We start from the raw sequence: 21894 nt of genomic DNA on the forward strand, positions 1-21894 counted from the left end.
CACACATGAATGCATATACACACAGAATATATATAAATGTAATATATAATGTACATAAATATTATATATATGCAATACAAATATAATCGCCTTTTGCTGGAGACTATTTAATGAGGCTGTATTTTATTTTTAATCCAAACATCCTAAAGCAGGGGTCCCCAACCTGTTAGGAGCCAGGCTGCACATCGGGAGGTGAACAATGGTGGGCAAGCAAGAGAAGCTTTGTTTGCTGCCCCCTATGGCTCGCATTACCACCTGAGCCTTCCCCTGCTCCCCAGTCTGTGTCAGGAACCACTGCCCTAAAGTCCATTTAAAAAGGAGAAAATTTATCTTTAATCACAAATATACTTTTTTTGTTTTGCTGTTTTCTTTTCTTTCCACACTGCAAGAGGCAAGACTAGGGCAGTAGAAGGGTGATTCTCCCACTCCCGGGGAACATTTGACAACTTCTGGAGACATTTTTGGTTGTCACCATGGGGGATGGGCACTCCTCGCATCTAGTGGGCAGAGGTCAGCAATGCTGTGAACAGTCTTCCAAGGAACAAGAGAGACCTCACCACAAAGAACCCTCTGCCCCCAGAAAGTTGAGACGTGCTCAAGTTGAGAAGCCTCGGTTTAGGGCAACCATTAAGGAGAACTTTCAGAAGGATGTCAGCACAGATGAACACAATCGTATGAGGCCGTGAATCTCAACACAGAGCAAGCAAGTCCAGTGAGGGATCTGGAGTTCGAGGAAGGGACCCACTTCTCCAGCCCTTCTCTCCAAGGTTTCATGAACTGGAGCCCCAGTCAGTATCTTTATGCAGTTATTCATTTCATGATGATATGCCAATGTAAACACTGCCCAAATACCAGCCTAAACCATGCTTTTATGGGCAATGTGTACCTACTTAGCAGCCAGTAAATATCTTCACACTTCTCTTTGGTGGTATGGAGAATCACAAAATTTTATTGAGTCTAATTTTAAGCTAATTCCCCCAACTGTTTTATGAAGTAAATACTATTATTATTCTTGTTTCACAGAGAAGGAGTGTAACATGGCTAGAGTGGAGAGCAGGCTTCGAAGCCAGGCCTGTCAGCTTTGAAACGCATATTGTACTGTAGCAGAAAAGTGGTCAGCCAAAGATTTCTAGCAGATACAGTGCTCTTTATTCTTACAAAATCACCACCGTCATCCTCATCACCATCCTCGTCCTCACCATCACCATGATCACCAGCATCTTCACCACCATCATCACCATGATCACCATATCTCAAAAGCTGACCTCCACATATGGCCTGCTTAACGCTGACCTTAACTGTATTTCCTAAATTTCCCAGAAGCCTTTCTAGATATCCTTCTACCCTTAATCCTCTTCTGAGACCCTAGAATCACAACACTCTATGACTTCATTATGTCTAACCTTACATTGTTTGCTATGCTTTTATGTTTCTTTGTCTCCTCCTCCCAATGAGAAGGACCATTCCAGGAAGGTTTGGCCCAAGACCTGCTGGCAATGTGCCCACCACAAAGCTGGGGCAGTGGGCAGCAAGAAGGTTGTGCCCAGGCCCTCTACTTGAGCTGCTGTTTGTCAGCTCATACTTTTTCTGACAAACAAGAGGATTCGTGATTTCAGCAAAATCTGCAAGTAAACTTTATCAAGGTAGACAGCCCAGCCCAAAGTGACATCATCTTTTCCTGTATAAACTGAGTCCATACACAGAATCCCAGGGGACCAATTACTGGCAGAATCCAGACTCTCACCTAAAGTATCATTCAGAACTGGTCGAAAAGCTTGCGATAGGAAAGTCCTTCCCAAATGGCAGAAACACTTATTTGGATAAAGGTTTTGATGAACTATTTTAGGAGGTATAAAACGGCTGGACAAATTTAGGAAAGCGACTAAGAAATTACTTGATATCAGTTATATCTTATTCAAAATATGGATTTGCTATTCTTCATTCATGGGCTAAGGCACATGAGTAAAGGGGAAACTTTAATAATTCAATAATTACTCAAGTAATTAATATACCACCCGTAGAAAAATTAACTACAATTATTCTGGAGGGGTTAATCTACAGAGATAGCAAAGACCCTGGGAAACAGATGGTGAGTACCTGCCTCCTGTGAAACCTCATCCATGGCAGGCTATACATCCTTACCCCCTACCTCCCCAACTCAATGCGGGGGAGAGCACAGCTCAGCACCCCAGGAAAGCGCGGGACAGCGCAGCTCAAGACCACAGGTGGATGCCAGCCAGTACGTTGGTATCTGAAGTGAAACCTGCCTGCCATCCTTGTTTTAAAGACTATCCAATCTGAATTCTTCATTTGCTTTTATGAAAACAACCGAGGCTGGGGGAGGAGAACCATCTCAGGAAGTCCCATCCGTCAGATCCACACTGGAGGAAGAGAATGGGGTCTCTGGCTTCAGTCAAGTGCACATCTCAGCTCAGGAACAATGAATATAAAATAAGCCTTAGAGCTAATATGCGGAAGCCACAAAACCCAATGGCACCACTCCTCACCCCTCCCCCATGCCACCCTGCAAAACACACGTACATAAAACAAAGAGACGTGTAACCTCTTTGAGACCCTCTGTCTGTTTCTCATTAGGGCTGCTGCATGTGATCTCTGTTTGGCCTTGGACATGGGGGACAGCACTTATTTTCACGGCTGTTTCACAGTATGATAAGTGAGAAAATAACGTTCTAAGGGGTCAAATGGTTCCAGGGAGGTCACCTCAAGGGTCAGGGCAGAGATGGGGCTGCCACTCAGAATTCCGCTGGCCCCAGGAGGCTCTCACTGGTGGACCACACAGCCCTCCATGCCCCCTACTCGGTATAATCTACTGAGTGTCTTTATGGGAACAATTTCTGCAGGTGCAATTTAGGCAGTAACTCTAAAAAGAATGTGACCCTTGGGGCATGATTGTCGAAGGATGACTTTGAAGTTGGTAGCTCTTCGTCTACATTTTCCATGCAGTATTTCCAAATAATTAGAGTAACTAAATTAACTAGCGACTCCGTGTAGAGAAAATAAGATCAAAATCTTCACTCATTCATTTGAGGTTTTATGTGCACACAAAACTAATTTCTGTCTCTTATCAGAGACCCTGATCACATCCTAAATTCAATTTTCTCTTAGGTAAAGATATACAATGCAACTTTAGCAAAGGGATCAAAATTAGCTGGAAAATATTTAAAATGCAAATTTGGGAACATGGTATTAATATGAAAATAATGTCTTCACCACATCGTAACTCTTCCTGGCGTTTCTACAGATGCATCAATTCTTTACAGATTAGATGTGCTTTCCTTTGTATCTACATCTCTAAGATATTAAGAAGAAAGTCTTGCATTTTCATGCTGCTGATGTAAAGAATTTGTGTTCCAATGGCAGCAAAGGTGATTATAGCTGTGTTCTTCTGATAAAGAAAACTTCAGCAAGCTTTTAAAGATCAAAATTTGCAGCATATGAAAGCATTTAAAATCCAAGTAGGTAGCTAATCATTGTACAAAACGGTGCATTTTTGACACCATACTTAAAAGATACAAATGAAGGAGTGCAGTGACATACATGCCACCCAGATGAAGCTAGGGGGCTAATACAAACACCTCTCACACTCTCTGCTGTTCAATCTTACAGGCAGAAGATAGGAGTCCCCACGGTGTAACTGCCAAGGCTCTCCCTGCAGGATTATTCTGGGAGGATCAGCGTGGCGAATAAAACTGTTAAAAAATAATTTGATCTTTTTAAGACCTTTGAACAAATATTATATGTATTATTCTTTAAATGGAAAAGAACTGGTTGGAGGGGTGAAATAGAAGTTAAGGGAATGGTGGTGATAGAGCAAACAGGTGGGCATTAGTTCTGATGATTATATTGTCTTTATTCTTCTGGATTCCACCAGCGATATTTTCAAGCATAACTAGATGCCTGACAGTGGTGACTTATACCAAGGTACACGTTCTTCGTCCTTCACATATATTCCCTTTCCTTCTTTTTAAAAAGCCTCTCAAAACATCAGTGGTACACACAACGCCATTCAGAAGCAAACAACCTGAGACTAACTTAGGCGGCAGGCAATGCATGTTGGATATTTTTCCATTGTTCAAGGGCCAAAGCTGGAACTGTCTTCCAGGATAGAATTAATATAAGAGGGAAATGGGTCTTAGGAAGTTTTGGAAGCCTCTCTCAACTTCGAGAACCCAGGCCAGCAGATAGAATTTGAGTTGTTTTACACAGTAAAAAAAAACTAAAACAAACCAAACCAAAACAAAAACCACATGCTGTGAACCAATATTCTACAACGTTCAGAAACATGTAAGATTAATGTGTTTTGGAATATATAATGCACAACAGCAAAAAGAATTAATTCATCTGAGATTAAAGGGGAAGTGTGGACTTTTCAAACTATTTTGAGATGTTAGAATATGTGTCTTCACATGTCAAGGTAAGAGAAAATACTGGCATCTTGGCAAATCATTAGTAAATTCTGTCTAAATCAAAAGTACTCTAAATTAATTTTTGTACTCTATGTCCTTCTTACTGTGTTCTTCCTATTTTAACTAAGAAGGGAACAAAGTATACCAAAAACCAGCTAACAAAAAAATAAGTCTATCTACTTAGCTTCTGGGCATAGAAGTAAATTTATGACAAATTTAATACTAGCTGGAGAGTCATGGAGCCCAATTATAATTATCTTGCTGAGAAGAGAAATTAATTAAACATCCCAGTGATAAAGACCTCACAGCAAACCTGGAATCAACACACCATGGGAGAAGGAGAGGGGCTTGAAATAAAGGAGAAGGGAAGGCAAAGGCAATATTTAGCCCATCTGTTCAGACAGTAATGGACCGGGGTCATCTTTTCAAGAGAACACGGAGTGCAGTACACTGAAAACGAGACGACCTGGTGGGCAAAGTCGGCTGAGTCCCTAATTCTCCTCTTCAACTCTGTGATTTGCTAATGCGAAACACATGTCTCCCTTCTGCACCAAGTTCAAATGACTCTGGAATTCCAACCGTGCAGCTCAGCGACTGAACCAGAACAAGGGGAGAACTTGTCAGGATTTAAGAGCTTTCAGCAAAGCCCTTCAATTGCAGCCAGCACCCTATTCCACGGGAGGATATCAATTATAGATAGTGACTTGCTTTCGCAGGCAGTCGGGACTGTCAGACACTAGATAGACAACCATGAAGAATCATGAATCTTTCTATTAACTGTAAGAGGGGGAAAAAGAATGGGTCATGGCTATAAATAAGGCAGGGCATCAGAATGGTTTAACACCTTGCCTCTTGGTTGTCGGGAGCATGAAAATTCAACTAATTCACAAAATGTCCTCTCTCCAAGGAGAGTTGCAGGAAGGCACACAGTTCATACTTCCTTCTGCCCCTATAAAACTGGGTTCTGCCACTGGTTTTTGGTCTGACTGCCACCCAAGTAATTAGGTGGACTTGAACTAGCTATTCATTCCATTGACAAAAAAATAATACACCAGGCCACTGCTGAAGCTATCAGATTCACCATGAGCAGGAAGGCACTTATTATGTCTGCCATGCGAAGGAAAATCAATTTGAACATACAAGTTTGGAATTTCCGCACACCAGATAACAAGTAAAAAGGTATGGAATAAATGGTATTAAACCAGCATCCTTATTTATGTTTTTGTAAGTTAAAAATGTTGATTTCACTTAGCTAAGTTTACTGAACTCCTATAATTAATCTCAGACGAAAACGAATATCACAAAGCAAATGTATTGGGTAGTCTCCTAATCCTGACACAAATTTCTTCTTGCCGATTTGAGATTAAAAAATGTCACTGCGTGTGTCATTCATTCCCTAGTTGTTATAATAAAACAGACCCTGGTGGCCGTTTAGTTGATTGGTGAAGCAGCCTTGCCTTAAAACTACTCAGAACTCTCTGTTAAAGCATCTTTCCTACCTAAAACCTTGTGCCACTGAGATTAGATAGAAGTATCTGTGATATCCACTGTCTTTTAAAAACTTTCCTGTGACATAGAAGGCATGGAGAATATGCAGGTATCACAACAACCCAAAAATGTTACATTAAAACTGGCCTCTAATGAAGAACACGGTTCCTTTTAAATGTAGACTTAGAATACACTCCTATTGCCTTTCCCATTTGATAACAACTGGACCAAAGTCAGGGCAGTCCTTGGAAAAATGACTTGTCCACAGAAAAGGCACCGTGAGACTGAGTCCTGTCTCAGAAGGACATTTTAAAGGGCAAGCAGCACTGCCAACATATTGTTTATGACGACAGGTTTCGTACAAATAGTTCTTCCCAAGTACGCTGTCCACTCACTCTATCACTGAGGGTATTCTTGGCCTCTTCTCCTCTTCGGGATTATTTCCCCACATTAAAAGAAAAATTCCAAACTTTTTTTTTCCTCTTTAGAGTTACAATGTCTGTGGTTTCTATTAAAACAGTCAGCAAGAATAAAAGGCCATTAAGTCAGGCTTGGCTTAAAAATAACACTTGCATCAAATTAAGTTCATGGAAAAATCTGGAAATATACCCTAATTAAAAACATTTGACTTCTTAGTTTCTTGCTGGCTTGGAGAAATCTAGAATTCTCTCGATCCTATTACAAGGAGACATAATTTAAAAAGAAATGGGGAGGAGGGGCCCGGATGTCATGTTCAACTCTCTCAAAATGTTCTGAATATGATGGACCTTAAAACTGGCAAACCATGTATTTGACCCTATAATGTAACTGCTGATAGCTCAGCTGGTAAAGAATCCGCCTGCAATGCAGGAGACCCCGGTTCGATTCCTGGATCAGGAAGATCCTCTGCAGAAGGCACAGGCTAATCACTCCAGTATTCTCAGGCTTCCCTTGTGGCTCAAATGGTAAAGAATCCGCCTGCAATGCAGGAGACCTGGGTTTGATCCCCAGGTTGGGAAGATCCCCTGGAGAAGGAAAAGGCTACCCACTACAGTATTCTGGCCTGGAGAATTCCATGGACTGTATCATCCATGGCGTCGCAAAGAGTCGGACACGACTGAGCGACTTTCAATAATAATAATAATAATATTAATATTAACAATAATGTAACTGCAGCATGTGCTGCAGTTGGGCCAGGGTACAGAAGACACTCTTCAAAAGCCCAAGCAATTGACATACATACATCACTATATATAAAACAGATAACTCTTGAGAACCTACTGTTTAGCACAGGGAACTCTACATAGTGCTCTGTGCTGACCTAAATGGAAAGGAAATCCAAAAAAGATTCGTATATGTATTTGTATAGCTGATTCAGCAGAAACTGATGCAATACTGTAAAGCAACTATACTCAAAAAAAAAAAAAAAAAAGCCCGCGCACGCAGCATATGAAACATGGAGGTGTGTCAGGAATTGTATGATCTTAGTGTTTTAACAGGCTTCCCAAGTGGTGCAGTGGTAAAGAATCTACCTGCCAAAGCAGGAGATGCAAGGGACACGGATTCAATCCCTGAGTCTGGAAGATCCCCTGGAGTAGGAAATGGCAACCTACTCTAGTATTCTTGCCTGGAAAATTCCACGGACAGAGGGGCCTGGTGGGCTGTAGCCCAGAGTCACAAAGTTGGACACGACTGAGCTGAGCGACTGAACACAGCACAGCGTTCACAGCACAGTGTATAAATGGAGGAAAGCTATCAAGCGAAAGGAATCGTCTGAAAAATGAAAAGTGTAAAAGCGAAGAGAGTGGAAGTGGGTATGCGTATGGTGTGTCTGAGTGACAGGGGAAGGGAAAGGAGGGGATCCCAAAGAAAGCTACTCCATCAGATTTTCTGTCGTATTTAAAGCTTACAAAAGGGTTCCACATGGCAAACCATCCTTAATGCCTTAATGCAGCCCTGTGCTTTGACATTATTTCATCCCTGATTATCTAAATACCCTTCCATCTCAGCTATTCCTGGTCCCATTTGCCAGGGAGACTCCACTGGTCTGAGAAAGAACCAAACAAAGATGAAGCACCAGCTGAGCAATCAGGGCTAATCGAGCATGCGTGTGTGGGTGTGTGTGTATGTGTGTATGTGTGTGTGTGTGTGTGTGTAATCAGGGCTGAGTGTGTATGTATGTGTGTGTGGGGGGGGAATCAGGGCTAATCGAGTATGCTTGTGTGTGTATGTGTGGTGTTGGGTGTGTGGGTGTGGGTGTGGGTGTGGGTGAGGGTGTGTGGGGGGTTGTGTGTGTGTGGGTGTGTGTGTGGGTGTGTGTGTGGGGGTGTGTGTGTGTGTAATCAGGGCTGAGTATGTGTGTGTGTGTGTGAGGAATCGGCTAATCGAGTATGCGCGCGTGTGTGTGTGTGTGTGTGGTGTTGGGTGTGTGTGTGGGGTGTGTGTGTGTGTGTGTGTGTGTGTGTATGCGTGTGTGTGTGTAATCAGGGCTAACTGAGTATGTGTGTGTGTGAGTGAGGAATCAGGGCTAATCAAGTATGCGTGTGTGTGTGTGTGTGTGTGTGTGGTGTTGGGTGTGTGTGTGGGTGTGGGTGTGTGTGTGTAATCAGGGCTAACTGAGTATGCGTGTGTGTGTGTGTGAGGAATCAGGGCTAATCGAGTATGCGTGTGTGTGTGTGTGTGTGTGTGTGTGTGTGTGGTGTTGGGTGTGTGGGTGTGGGTGTGTGTGTGTAATCAGGGCTGAGTGTGTGTGTGTGTGTGTGTGAGGAATCAGGGCTAATCGAGTGTGTGTGTGTGTGTGGTGTTGGGTGTGTGGGTGTGTGTGGATGTGTGTGTGTGTGTGGGGGGGGGGGTTGTGTGTGGGTAGGTGTGGGTGTGTGTGTGTGTGTGGGTGTGTGTGGATGTGTGTGTGTGGGTGTGGGTGTGTGTGGGGTTGTGTGTGGGTAGGTGTGGGTGTGTGTGTGTGTGTGTGTGTAATCAGGGCTAACTGAGTATGTGTGTGTGTGTGAGTGAGGAATCAGGGCTAATCGAGTATGCTTTTGTGTGTGTGTGTGTGTGTTGGGGTGGGGTGGGGGTGGGGTGCCCTGCATTTTCTGCAATAACAGGTAGGGGAGCGAGGCAGAGATTTCAGAATCTGGTGTGGGAAGAGAAGGTGAGGTTCTCAATCTGACCATGTTGCAGTTTCCAAAACACACATCACTATACACGTTTTAAAATACGTATCACTTTTTCTAATAACTATGGGGCCTGCAAGAATTAGCTTCAAGCCAAGAAACTGTGCTAATGGCTTATCCTGAACCATTACCCACTTCTCATAGAGAATGCTAACTGCTGTCTAAAATAATGGGAGAGTTCTGAGGTGGTGAGGGTTGGGGACAGTAAGGAAAAAAGAACTCCCCCACCTCTCCAATTTTTTTTTTTTTTTTGTACTGCTACTGGGACTTGGTTGAAATCAAACTTGGTTAAAAGGTTAATAATAATTCATGTCCAGCTTACTATGACTCAATATCATCAAAGTCACTAACTCAAAATAGTGTTTTCTGGCTTACAGGATCAGAGTCATTACACTGTATTGAAGACTTTATTGAATTTTACACTAAGCTTTAGCTGACTGAACAGGTCAAGCACCATGGCTCAGAGTTTTCTTTATTCTCAGAGAGTCATAAAGCCCTCTCCAGTTTGCCAGGCCACTAGCTAAGAAACCTGACTCAGCTCGGGGTCAGGGGAGCTGACCCCACAGGAAGGGTCACCTAGTTGTAAAGCCCCGTTCCCCAGCCCCCTTCACTTACATGCACCAGCTGCTCCTGGGTGTCGAACTCTCGAGAACAGCCTTCCCAGTGGCAGTTTGTCTCGTAGATGACTTCAGGCTCCTGTTTGCTTTCATCTTTGTCCCCTTCCTCCTTCACCAGGGTTGTTCCTTCTGGCTGTTCCTGAAAGGCAGGGAAGGGAGAAACGAGGAGATAGAGGGGAACAAAAATCAGACACAATAGGAGGGCGGATAAGAAGAGAATGGAGAAACTTGATGTAGGCTTGTCTTCCTCCAGATGCAGGTTTTTTGGGGGAAATAAAATGGAGCCCAGGTCTAACAACTGTGTTTGTGAATTGAAGAAACCAGAGATGGAATCATTTTTGTGCTTTTTTTCTTTTTTTTTTTTTCAGATTTACCCAATACACCTTCAGAGGTCATTAACTTGTGATTAAAGACAGTGATCCAAACCAGAATATTTGCGAGGCCAAACTTTGCTATCCTGAGTACCAAGGTGGAAAAAACAACCCGAAAAAACTAAGATGTTATTTCTTAAGAAAAGCAATCAAACTGGGTCATGTAGTCTTTACCCAAAAGACTGGTCTTTCTCTTTCAGTTAAAGTCTTTTCAGCATATTAATTTGTTTATTCTCATAGTCTGGAATTCAGGGAAAGGGTTTACTGCTAATTCTAATTCTGTTCTTCCTGCCATTGGAGGTTCCGAGAGGCACTCTGTGGATGTTTACAGGGATGATGTCTCCTTGGTTCAACTTCTGGTCTCCAAGGCTACACTCCCTGCCCAGGAGCCAGAGCATCTAAAACTTGGCAGCATAGTCTTTTCTAGGCTTCTAAGGCAGCTTTGCAGAAACGAAAAGACAAAGAATTTCCAGAATTCTGGGAGATGACTAGGTGTGTAAATTCAGGATCTGACCTGCAGTTAGACAGCAAAAGCTGTATACAAGTGTTTAGGTATAATTAGCAAAACATAAGAGCAAACCCATGACACCCACTCATTCCATCCTTCAAGTGCTCCCTGAAAAGGAAATGTGGGTTTAAGCTTGGGCTAAAACAGCCTGACAATTTCAGGGTCCAGATTCTGTGCACATTCGGACTCTTGTCGTACCCTTATCTCAGGCATTGAATTAATACTCATTGAGCTCCATATTGGGCACAGGGAACCTGACAGATAGGGTGATGGGCATAATCTAAATATTTTTGAAGCTGAGGCTCAGGATCTCAGTAACAACAGAGACTAAACTGAAACTTAAACTTGTACTTTCAGGACTTTGGGTAAAGAGCCAGAACTGAAGTAACCTTAGATTAGGTTAGCTGTGGCGGGATCCCTCCTGGCTCTGTAGGGTCTCCTGGCCAGTGGGAAGTGGCAAAATAAGAACAAGAAAGAACATGATCATTGTGGAGAATATCCTTGGTCTGCCCTGCTCAGGCTGAGAGCCAGGCACTCGTAATTCAGGCCCAAGATCAGAGCCAAGGCCTGAAGTTTGTTCACATCCCTGATCAACAACAAATGCATCCAACCACTTACTCTATGAACTCAAGTATCTACCTCACAGAGCTGCGTGCATTTTTGTGTGTTTCCTTCTGAGCTGGAGAAACAGAGTCAAACTCCAGACCTGGCCATCTGTCAAATGCGTGTATACTGCCAAGGCCAAGAACACACCAGACAAGCCGAAGCTGTGAAAGACGCCAAGCTAGATGGGGCCTGAGTCAGGCATCTCCCTCACCTGCTGGCCTCGTGGCCCTGGGCTGGGGAGGTCTTCATCTGGTTTGATCTTGGAGCGTTTGTTGTGCACCAGGTCCCCTGTACTGCTCACTGCAGACTCACTCGTGGGCTTGTTCTGCAGGTCACATTGGCAGGAACAGAGACAAAAATTAGATTCTGATCAACGAGCAGGACCACAGCCAAAACACACCACTCGAGACTAGCAGGCTTCTTTGGCACTAGAATGATGACAGATATGGCTCCTATTTCCAGGTAGCAGAGTTCAGAAATTGTGTTCACAGCTAGGATAATGAACTTATTTACAAACAGAAATTGCATTACAGAGGCAGAAAACAATCTGATGGTTACCAAGGGGACGGGGGTAGAGGGATAAATTGGGAGATTGGGATTGACATATAGACACTACTATATATAAAATGGGCTTCCCAGGTTGCGATGTAAAGAAGCTGACTACCGATGTAGGAGACATAAGAGACTAGGGTTCGATCCTTGGGTCAGGAAGATCCCCTGGAGGAGGGCACAGCAAACTACTCCAGTATGCTTGCCTGGAGAATCTCATGGACAGAGGAGCCTGGAGGGTTACAACCCATAGGGTTGCAAAGAGTTGGAACAAGTGAAACGACTTAGCATGCTCGCATGCATATATAAAATAGAACTAATAAGGGCCTACTATATAGCACTGGGAACTCTACTCAGTACTCTGCAATGACTTATATGAGAAAAGAATCTAAAAGATATATGTAAATGGATTCACTTTGTTGTATACCTGAAACATTGTAAATAATTGTACTGAAATAAAAATTGAAAAAAACCCCAACAAACTCAGGATATTCATGAGGCATTCATGAGGCGTCACCTTGTTTTTAATCAAGAGTACCAACTCCTGGTGGCTTTTCAAAGCTAGTGGAAAACAGCTGGAATCCTGGGTTTAAACGAACTCCAACAGTCCAGAACACAGGGACTGCAGGACAGTGACCCATTCATGGGCTGTATGTTTCTTTTATTTATTAAAATTTAAAAAAATTTATTTATTTTATTCATTTTTAACTGAACTATAATTGCTTTACAGAATTTTGTAGTTTTCTGTCAAACATCAACAAGAATCAGCCATAGGTGCACCCATGTCCACGCCCTCTTGAACCTCGCTCCTATCTCCCTCCCCACCCCACCCTTCTAGACTGTCACAGAGTCCCTGTTTGAGTTCCCTGAGTCATACAGCAAGTTCCCATTGGTGATCTATTTTACATATGGTTTTGTAAGTTTCTGTATTACTCTATCCATGGGATGTATGTTTATTGAATGGACAACAGACCACACAGGGTCAGAGGGAAGCCAGACCAAGTAGCTTTTCCACCAAGGATAAGATGACTAGTGGAAGAAGCTCTTGTTTCTTGAGGAGCACATACATGGCACAGTCACCAAATCTGAAGACAGAGGGCCCTGGGTTGGGTGGACAGGCTGCGGTGTGGAAGCTGTGAGGATACTATGGCCTGTGCGCATCCAAGGCTGATGTGGCCCCATGACTTTCCTCTATGGTTCCCAAGACAAACCAGGTCATCAAGATGTCTGTCTCACCTGTGAGGACTCGGAAGGGCCGGAGCTGACCTGGACGGGGTTCAGAACTGTAGGGATCCCGGGAATAGGCCTCTGGGTCGGGAAAGTTGGGGCGGGGTGGATGAGCGGAGGGCTGTGTCCAAAGGCTGAGCCTAAGCTCTGTTGTCGGCTTAGGATCTGCTGATGCATGTGGAGGGACACGGGCGCCGAAGGGTAGGTGAAGCTCAGGGCAGGGCTGCAGGCGGGAAATAGAGGGAAAACCATCATTCGCATGGGATGCAGAGACCAGCTCACCTCTATATTTAGTTTGTCCTCCCCAGGTTGCATCAGGGCTGTGTGTTCAAATTAAAAAGTAGAAACTATGATTGACCAACATCTCAAAACTTCCTAGAGAAAGGTGATGACTTAGAGGGGACACATGGGCATGTGCACAGATATGCAGACCTAAGATTCCGCACAAGTGAAGCAAAAGGTATCAGCTCAATACCAGCTATTTATTGCAATAACAAACTTTATATAACAAAGAGAATGGGTGACTACATGCTTTATAGGACTTTTATCGGCTCCTCATCCTGTAAGTCCCCATGCAGGGAGCAATTCTTTTCATCTCAGCTCACCCTGCACACTTTCATATGTCTCCAGATCTTATTACAAGAGGAAAGAAAATCAATTGGTTAAATGTGTTTTGAACACCATGCTTGTCATATCACTCATTTGTTTGTAAAGATGGAAAGCTTGGTTCATCTAGAATGCCACCTAAAGAATTTCCATCAGTGCCGTCTGGTTACAGAAGCTGATGGATTAACCTCTCCCAGCTGAAATCGGTGATCAATGAGCTTCGATGGAGCAATATTCCAATGGGAAAGCATCGCTCCCTCTTCCAGCTAAAGAGCACTCAATGTCTATTAACGTCCATTATACATGCTAATGCCTGTCACCACTTCTTTAGGCCCAAGCATGCATTTCCCAGGCTACCGGAAGTTCTGAGGAAGCCCCACTATGACCTGAAGATTTCTGGACTAGTAGGCACTGCCAGATTGTTTTCTGCACCAGCATAGTTTGGGAATCCAGTCCTCTTAAGAGAATGAAGTGCTCTTGAGGAATTTGCCAATGACTTTAAAAAAAGCACGAAACACTGTAATTGCATTTGTGAAAATTTCTTCCTTAAAAAAAAAAAAAAAAAAACTCAGTGGGAAAATATATACATACATAGATCTTTCTCCATCCTACTGTGTAAGATCCAAAAAGAATCAAGGTTTCTTGCAAAGTCAAAGGTAGAATTCATGAAAATTTTCCAATCTGGTGGGTTAATTACTATTGCTGTTAAGAGCATTAACTGAGAATATAATAATTACAATAACAAAATTCAAACCATTTCAACAACTTTAAGTAATAATGCTGAAGATATACTCACTTCATTAATGTGACTCCACATTTTGCCCATTTGACTACAATCCATAAAAGGCAATTTCAATGGGATTACATTACTATTATTCTTACAGAGAACCTTGCATTACAATAGCTCGCCCATTTAAGACTGAATATCATTAAGAATACCCTAGGAGAATTTCACGGGGCTTGGAAGAACCCTCCTTTCATTCTGTATTGTGTTTCTTTAATAAAGGAGAGCAGAAACCTGGTGAAAACAGTCATTGTTCACAGTAAGTTAGGGAGAAATCAGTAATAATATTTCGCTTTTGCAGCGCTATAGTTTCTGCCAGTATTTCCGAAAGCAACCATGAATGATTACAGCAAGACTTAGCGAAGGTAGCTGTGCGGATGATTGATAGGGCATTAATCAAAAGATGCATATCTGCCTCAGAATTTGTTCACAAGCTTTCTTCTAATAGCTGATTTCATGTTCACTGAGCTCTATGCCAGTTTGTCCAATTTATTTTTCGGTGTACAAGCCATTCATCAAAAAACACAATGATTTAACCCTCCCTTCCCCCTCTTTCTTTTGGTGAATGGGTATTCCTCAGTGTAACTACCTCATTCTGTTCATTAAAAAAACAAAGAAAAACTAAAAGATCCCATTACCTATATATTTACAATGTGATATGACTCTGCCCAAAACTCCATGCACCTCTTCTGAGTTTCAGGAGCCTGAATGATCAGGTAGGCTTAGTAAGGGGGCTCCTTGGGTCATGTACACCTCAATATTGGAGAGCTCAAAAAGTTAGGACCCAATTAATAATCAAGACTGTTAGAGGTAGTCTTTCCTTCCTTTCACAAGGCAGGAAATGCCCTCAGTTGTGTATATAACGCAATTTTCAACTGCTAATAGCCAGATAGGATAGGTCCATTTTTAAAAAGCTGTAGAAGAAAAAGGCAGGGCCAGCATTGGTGCTGCAGCGCCCTGTCCCCAGGTACGATGTCTTTGACCTCAGCAGATGTACGAAGGACTGTAAGATCTTTCAACCCATGTGGGTTTTGTCCCTTGTGGGGCTGCATTTTCACTGTTCAAACAAGGGACAGGAATAAACACTGGCCAAAATCCATGCCAACTCTTAGATTCCAAGGGATATAAGAACATACAGAAGGGGACAACGAATTTTATTTTTTTGAAATTTTAAATTTATTTTATCTTTTGGTGGTACTTAGAGGCATGTACGGAGAAGGTGATGGCACCCCACTCCAGTACTCTTGCCTGGAAAATCCCATGGATGGAGGAGCCTGGTAGGGTGCAGTCCATGGGGTCACTACAAATTGGACATGACTGAGCAACTTCACTTTCACTTTTCACTTTCATGCATTGGAGAAGGAAATGGCAACCCACTCCAGTGTTCTTGCCTGGAGAATCCCAGGGACCGGGGAACCTAGCGGGCTGCCGTCTATGGGGTTGCACAGAGTCGGACACAGCTGAAGTGACAGCAGCAGCAGCAGCAGAGGCATGTAGGATCTTAGTTCTCTGACCAGGGATCAAAACTGTGCCCCCTGCATTGGAAGCACGGAGTCTTCACCACTGGACTGCCAGAGACGTCCTGGACCACCAAATTTTAGTGGTCCTTACTTATTCACAAGGAGTCAGCAACAGATATGCTCTCTCGTCCATATGCAAAGAGCTGGGTGATAGCAGACATAGGTAGAGACATTGCGTCACCCTACAAGAGCAGGCACTGCTGTCAGCTCCTGGGAGGAAGGCTACTTGCTCAGGATTACAAAGCCTGTTTAGGATTTGATGGCAGAAGTAGATGTTTTTGGCTCTGTAGCAGCATCACTGAATGAATACAAGAGCCAAGTCGCCTCTTGGTTTTAGAATAGCCTATGAGGTTGTCCCTGCAGTTGTATAAAGAAGAAGCAGAGGATGAGTGATGACTGGGTACTACATGTAATGTCAAGCAGAACAAAAAACATCACCATCCTCCCAAGAGCATGGAAAGAACCTCTGAGGACTTTCCAGCAGTGGGAGGGGGCAGGGGACCGGGGCCACCACCCCCTGTTCCCTGATGCCAACTGAACTGTCATCCTAAGCTCTGAATCCCAGTACTCCTGTGTCCTTCCAGAGGCCAGCATGGCTGCTTGCATTTGGTCACTCAGACCCCAGCTTAAACGCCACCTCCTCAGACACAGAGGCATCCTGAGGCCGAGGCCCCATCTAAACCAGCCCCCTCCACAGCTCCTCATGGCATCATGAATTACTGTTTGACAGCTGTGTTTTCACTGCAGGACATGGCTCTCTTTTAGGAAATGGCAACCCACTCCGGTGTTCTTGCCTGGAGAATCCCAGGGACGGGGGAGCCTGGTGGGCTGCCGTCTCTGGGGTCGCACAGAGTCGGACACGACTGAAGCGACTTAGCAGCAGCAGCCAAATGTTAGGTTCGGGGGAGCTGGGCCCTGGCCTGTCTTGTTCTTCACTAACCCCTGGTGCCTGGAACACTGCCAGCAACAGGGCAGCCCCTCAAGATGAGTTGATGAGTGGCAGAACCACTCTCTCAAGGTATGAGTTGCCATTGCAACACATCACCACAAGTTTAGTTGTTTTAAAACAAAATATACTTGCTCTCTTGAGAAATACAAGATGCAATCAAGATTGCTGGAAGAAATATCAACCACCTCAGATACTCAGATGATACCACACTAATGGCAGGAAGTGAAGAGGAACTAAAGAGCCTCTTGATGGGGGTGAAAGAGGAGAGTGAAAAAGCTGGCTTAACATTCAGCACTGAAAAAACTAAGATCATGGCAACTGGTCCCATCACTTCATGGCAAATGAGTGGGGAAAAAGGGAAAGAGTCTCAGATTTTCTTTTGTTGGGCTCCAAAATAACTGTGGACAGTGACTGCAACCATGAAATTAAAAGACACTTGCTCCTTGGAAGGAAAGCTATGACAGACTTAGACAGGATATTAAAAAGCAGAGACATCACTTTGCCAACAAAGGTCTGTATAGTCAAAGTCATGGTTTTTCCAGTAGACATGTATGGATGTGAGAGTTGGACCATAAGGAAGGCTGAGTACCAAAGAATTGATGCTTTTGAATTGTGGTGCAGAGAAGACTCTTGAGAGTGCCTTGGACTGCAAGGAGATCAAACCAGTCAATCCTAAAAGAAATCAACCCTGAATATTCATTGGAAGGACTGATGCTGAAGCTGAAGCTCCAATACTTTGGTCACATGATGGGAAGAGCCAACTCACTGGAAAGGATCCTAATGCTGGGACTAAAAAGCCTCTTGATGAAAGTGAAAGAGGAGTGAAAAAGTTGGCTTAAAGCTCTACATTCAGAAAACAAAGATCATGGCATCTGGTCCCTTCACTTCATGGGAAATAGATGGGGAAACAGTGGAAACAGTGGCAGACTTTATTTTTGGGGGCTATAAAATCACAGAAGATGGTGATTGCAGCCATGAAATTAAAAGATGCTTACTCCTTGGAGGGAAAGTTATGACCAACTTAGATAGCATATTCAAAAGCAGAGACATTACTTTGCCAACTAAGGTCTGTCTAGTCAAGGCTATGGTTTTTCCAATGGTCACGTATGGATGTGAGTTGGACTGTGAAGAAAGCTGAGCACCAAAGAATTGATGCTTTTGAACTGTGGTGTTGGAGAAGACTCTTGAGAGTCCCTTGGACTGCAAGGAGATCCAACCAGTCCATTCTGAAGGAGATCGGCCCTGGGTGTTCTTTGGAAGGAATGATGCTAAAGCTGAAGCTCCAGTACTTTGGCCACCTCTTCGCATGCGAAGAGATGACTCATTGGAAAAGACTCTGATGCTGGGAGGGATTGTGGGCAGGAGGAGAAGGGGACGACAGAGGATGAGATGGCTGGATGGCATCACTGACTCGATGGATGTGAGTTTGAGTGAACTCCGGGAGATGGTGATGAACAGGTAGGCCTGGCGTGCTGCGATTCATGGGGTTGCAAAGAGTCGGACACGACTGAGCGACTGAACTGAACTGAACTGAACTGAATGCTGGGAAGGACTGAAGGAAAAAGGAGAAAAGAGCGGCAGAAGACGTGATGATCAGGTAGCATTACCGACTCAATGGATATTAATCTAAGCAAACTCTGGGAGACAGTGAAAGACGGGGGAGCTTGGCCTGCTGGAATCCATGGGGTCACAAAGAGTCAGTCAGACACAACTTAGGGACCAAACAACAACACTGCCCTCTTATAGCTCCAGAGGTCAGAATCCTCAAATGGGGAGGCAGTACTGCATTCCTCTGGAGTCTCTGGGCACCTGGCCTCTTCCTGCTTCTAGAGATTGCCTGCATCCTCAGCTCGTGGCCCCACCTCACTCCAACCTCCTGTGACTCCGTCTAACTCTGACACCATCTCGCCTCTCTCTTATGAGGACCCCGTGGTTATATTGGGCCACCTACATGGTACAGAATCATCTCCTCTTCCTAAAATCTTTAACTGAATCACAGCCACATAATTCCTTTTGCTGTGTAAGATAATACACTTACAGATTCCAGGGAGTAAGATGTGGCATTTATGGGGGGGCATTATTCTGCCCATCCCCCTCAGAACAGTCACTTCAAAAAAAGGCAATTTGACAACATTTATCAAACAGTACAAAGCTAGTAACTAGATCTGTGTGTCTCTGCAGAACTTCAGTAGCCGAAGACAAGCTGCTGATTACAGAGGTTGAAATTGTTTTTGAAAAGTAAAGTTCAGTGGTAAAACAATCTGTCTGCAATGCAAGAGATGCACAGGAAACCCAGGTTAGATTTATAGGTTGGGAGGATCCCCTGGAAGAAGAAATGGCAACCCACTCCAGTATTCTTGAAAATCCCACAGACAGAGTATCTTAGCAGGCTACAGCTCATGGGGTCGCAAAAGAGGTGGACACAACTTACCGACTAAATAACGACAACAAATTCTATTTTTAGAAACCCTGAAAATAAATCTTCCTAAACAGTTCATACTTTGTTCCATAATTTCCTAGAAATATGAAGTACTGACATTGTTGAAATGTTTTATACATTGCTCTGTCTTATTTCAAGAAGGACATAGTCCTTGGTCCACCTGAGCTATATGACCCCAAAGCCTTTACATTTCTGCTCACCCTGCTCTTTCCAATGGATCAGTTGAAGAGCAATTAAGTTTATGTTCTGAATTTTAAATTTTCGTCACTCAACATTTGGTAAGAGTAATTTAAAAATTTATAATATCATTCACTTCTTTTCTAAATGACTACATGAAAGATGGGATAATTAAAAGCATGCAAACATTTTTATAAGAATGTGACTTACAACTGTTAATTTATATTCAGTCAATAAAATCTGTAGAAAGTGTCAGACGGCCTAGATCCTCCCAAAGAATGCTCTAACATAGTCACAGTCCTTCTGAGATAACAACCCAAAAGTAAGAGTTATGGAGGAAAAGAAAGTGTCAAGGTCATAAAGTCTGAGGAGTACAGCCCCAGGATCCCCTGGAATTGTTAGTGTGCATTTCAAAAGTCCCACCCCAGGTATGGTTTGTGGCAATATTTGCAGGAGCTTCCAGAGAGACACTCTGAGAAACACTTTTCTAGGACAACAATTAGAATATTTTGTAATAACCGTTATGGGATAAAGAATCTGAAAACAAATGAATATATATATATATATATGCATAACTGAATCACTATACTGCACACCTGTAACTAACACACATTATACATCAACTATACTCCAGCAAAATTTTTAAAAAATTAGAAAAGGAAAAAAAAGTTAGAATAAACTAATTAATGTTAATTTGCCCTGTAGTTTTCTCAAGATAAGGAATTGAGAAAAATGTGAATTTTTGATACCTTATCATAGTGTGTGTGGTGTCTTCATCCACCAAACATAATTTCTACCCATTAAAACTGGTTCTGGAAGATCTTGTTGTATATAATACCTGAGAGGAAGCATGCATGCCACTGTAGGCACTGACTCGGGGACAGAATTCTAAATCACGATCACTACTGACTCAGTTTCCCTTTAAGTCTTTGCTCTGAGCTGAGCTAAAAGTTCAGTTCTTTTAACTGAACTAAAAGAACTAACCAACTGAGCTAAAAGTTTTAACTCTGCTCTGAATTAAAAGCGATCAGCAATTATTGTCTCAGTGGGAACCACTATTTTCCAAAAATTTAACATTAAAGTTCCTAAAGTCTGAATCGTTAAGAAAGTTTGGATGCATTTATTCTCCATCACAAATCAGAAGTAATGTTTTGTCAATATTCTTCCACAAAGTGGGGTCAAATTTTGCAAACTGGTCTTCTCTTAATATCACAGTAAATAGCCCAGAAATCTCTCCCTTATCTGGAACTCTTCTGCCTCAGAGTTTCAATGTGGCCAATCTGGTTGAAATCTGGGGTGTAAGTAGAAAGAAAGGATGTTAAGCAACTAAAATATATATTAATGTATATAAATGAATAACTGAATCAGTTTGCTATACAATAGTAATTAACACACACTATAAATCAACTCGGAGAAGGCAATGGCACCCCACTCCAGTACTCTTGCCTGGAAAATCCCATGGATGGAGGAGCATGGTAGGCTGTGGTCCATTGCGTTGCGAAGAGTCAGACATGACTGAGCGCCTTCATTTTCACTTTTCACGTTCATGCACTGGAGAAGGAAATAGCAACCCACTCCAGTGTTCTTGCCTGAAGAATCCCAGGGACGGGGGAGCCTGGTGGGCTGCTGTCTATGGGGTCGCACAGAGTCGGACACGACTGAAGCGACTTAGCAGCATAAATCAACTATACTTCAATTTAAAAATTTTTTAATAAATACCATAAAATCCATTCCCTTATCACTAATTCAATAAGTTTTAGCTGAGTACTTTTTACAGACCCCCATAGCCAAAGAATAAAATAATTACTTGTAACTGGAAAGTTACATATTAATTATTATAATTGATATATATATAACTTTGAAATCCAAACAGATGCTTGACTTTCACAAAAAATATTTTTCTTTTCACACCAAGGAAGCGATGTGAGTCAACATTTGTACAGAACTCCTCTGATCTATCTGTAAATTGATAATAAATTATAGAAATAACATATAAGTGGGAGACACTAAAAGTTCATATTGTAGAAGATCATTTGTTAAGATGTATCCAACCCTACTATACATACAAGTATTTCAAAGTTATTAATATTCAAATCAAATATATTAAAAATGGTTAAAATAGTATGCAAGTTTAGGACTGACATGTACATATTGTTATATTTAAAACAAATAACCAACAAGGACCTACTATAAAATAAATAAGTAAATAAATAATTTTTAAAATTATAATAATAAAATAGCATATGAGACAAATCCATAATGTATTTTAGAAACACTTCAAGAATTCTACATATAGTGGAGGATGAAAAAATTAAGATCATGGCATCCAGTCCCATCACTTCAGGGCAAATAGATGGGGAAACAATGGAAACAGTGACAGACTTTATTTTGGGGGGGCTCCAAAATCACTGCAGATGGTGATTGCAGCCATGAAATTAAAAGGTACTTGCTCCTTGGAAGAAAAGCTATGACC

General features: G+C 42.6%; 1 protein-coding gene across 1 annotated transcript in view; it reads right to left on the reverse strand.

Annotated features, from left to right (window-relative positions):
* GLI3 (GLI family zinc finger 3) overlaps positions 1-21894 on the reverse strand; it is a 314645-nt gene that overhangs the window by 66230 nt on the left and 226521 nt on the right. The window contains exons 8-10 of the mRNA XM_018046999.1: positions 12955-13168; positions 11381-11494; positions 9683-9823 (exon numbers count right to left, since the gene is read on the reverse strand). Coding sequence (XP_017902488.1) covers positions 9683-9823; positions 11381-11494; positions 12955-13168 — 469 coding nt within the window. The remainder of the gene's footprint in view (positions 1-9682; positions 9824-11380; positions 11495-12954; positions 13169-21894) is intronic.

Source organism: Capra hircus, chromosome 4 (genome assembly GCF_001704415.2).
Source record: "Capra hircus breed San Clemente chromosome 4, ASM170441v1, whole genome shotgun sequence".
Classification (NCBI taxonomy): Eukaryota; Metazoa; Chordata; class Mammalia; order Artiodactyla; family Bovidae; genus Capra; species Capra hircus.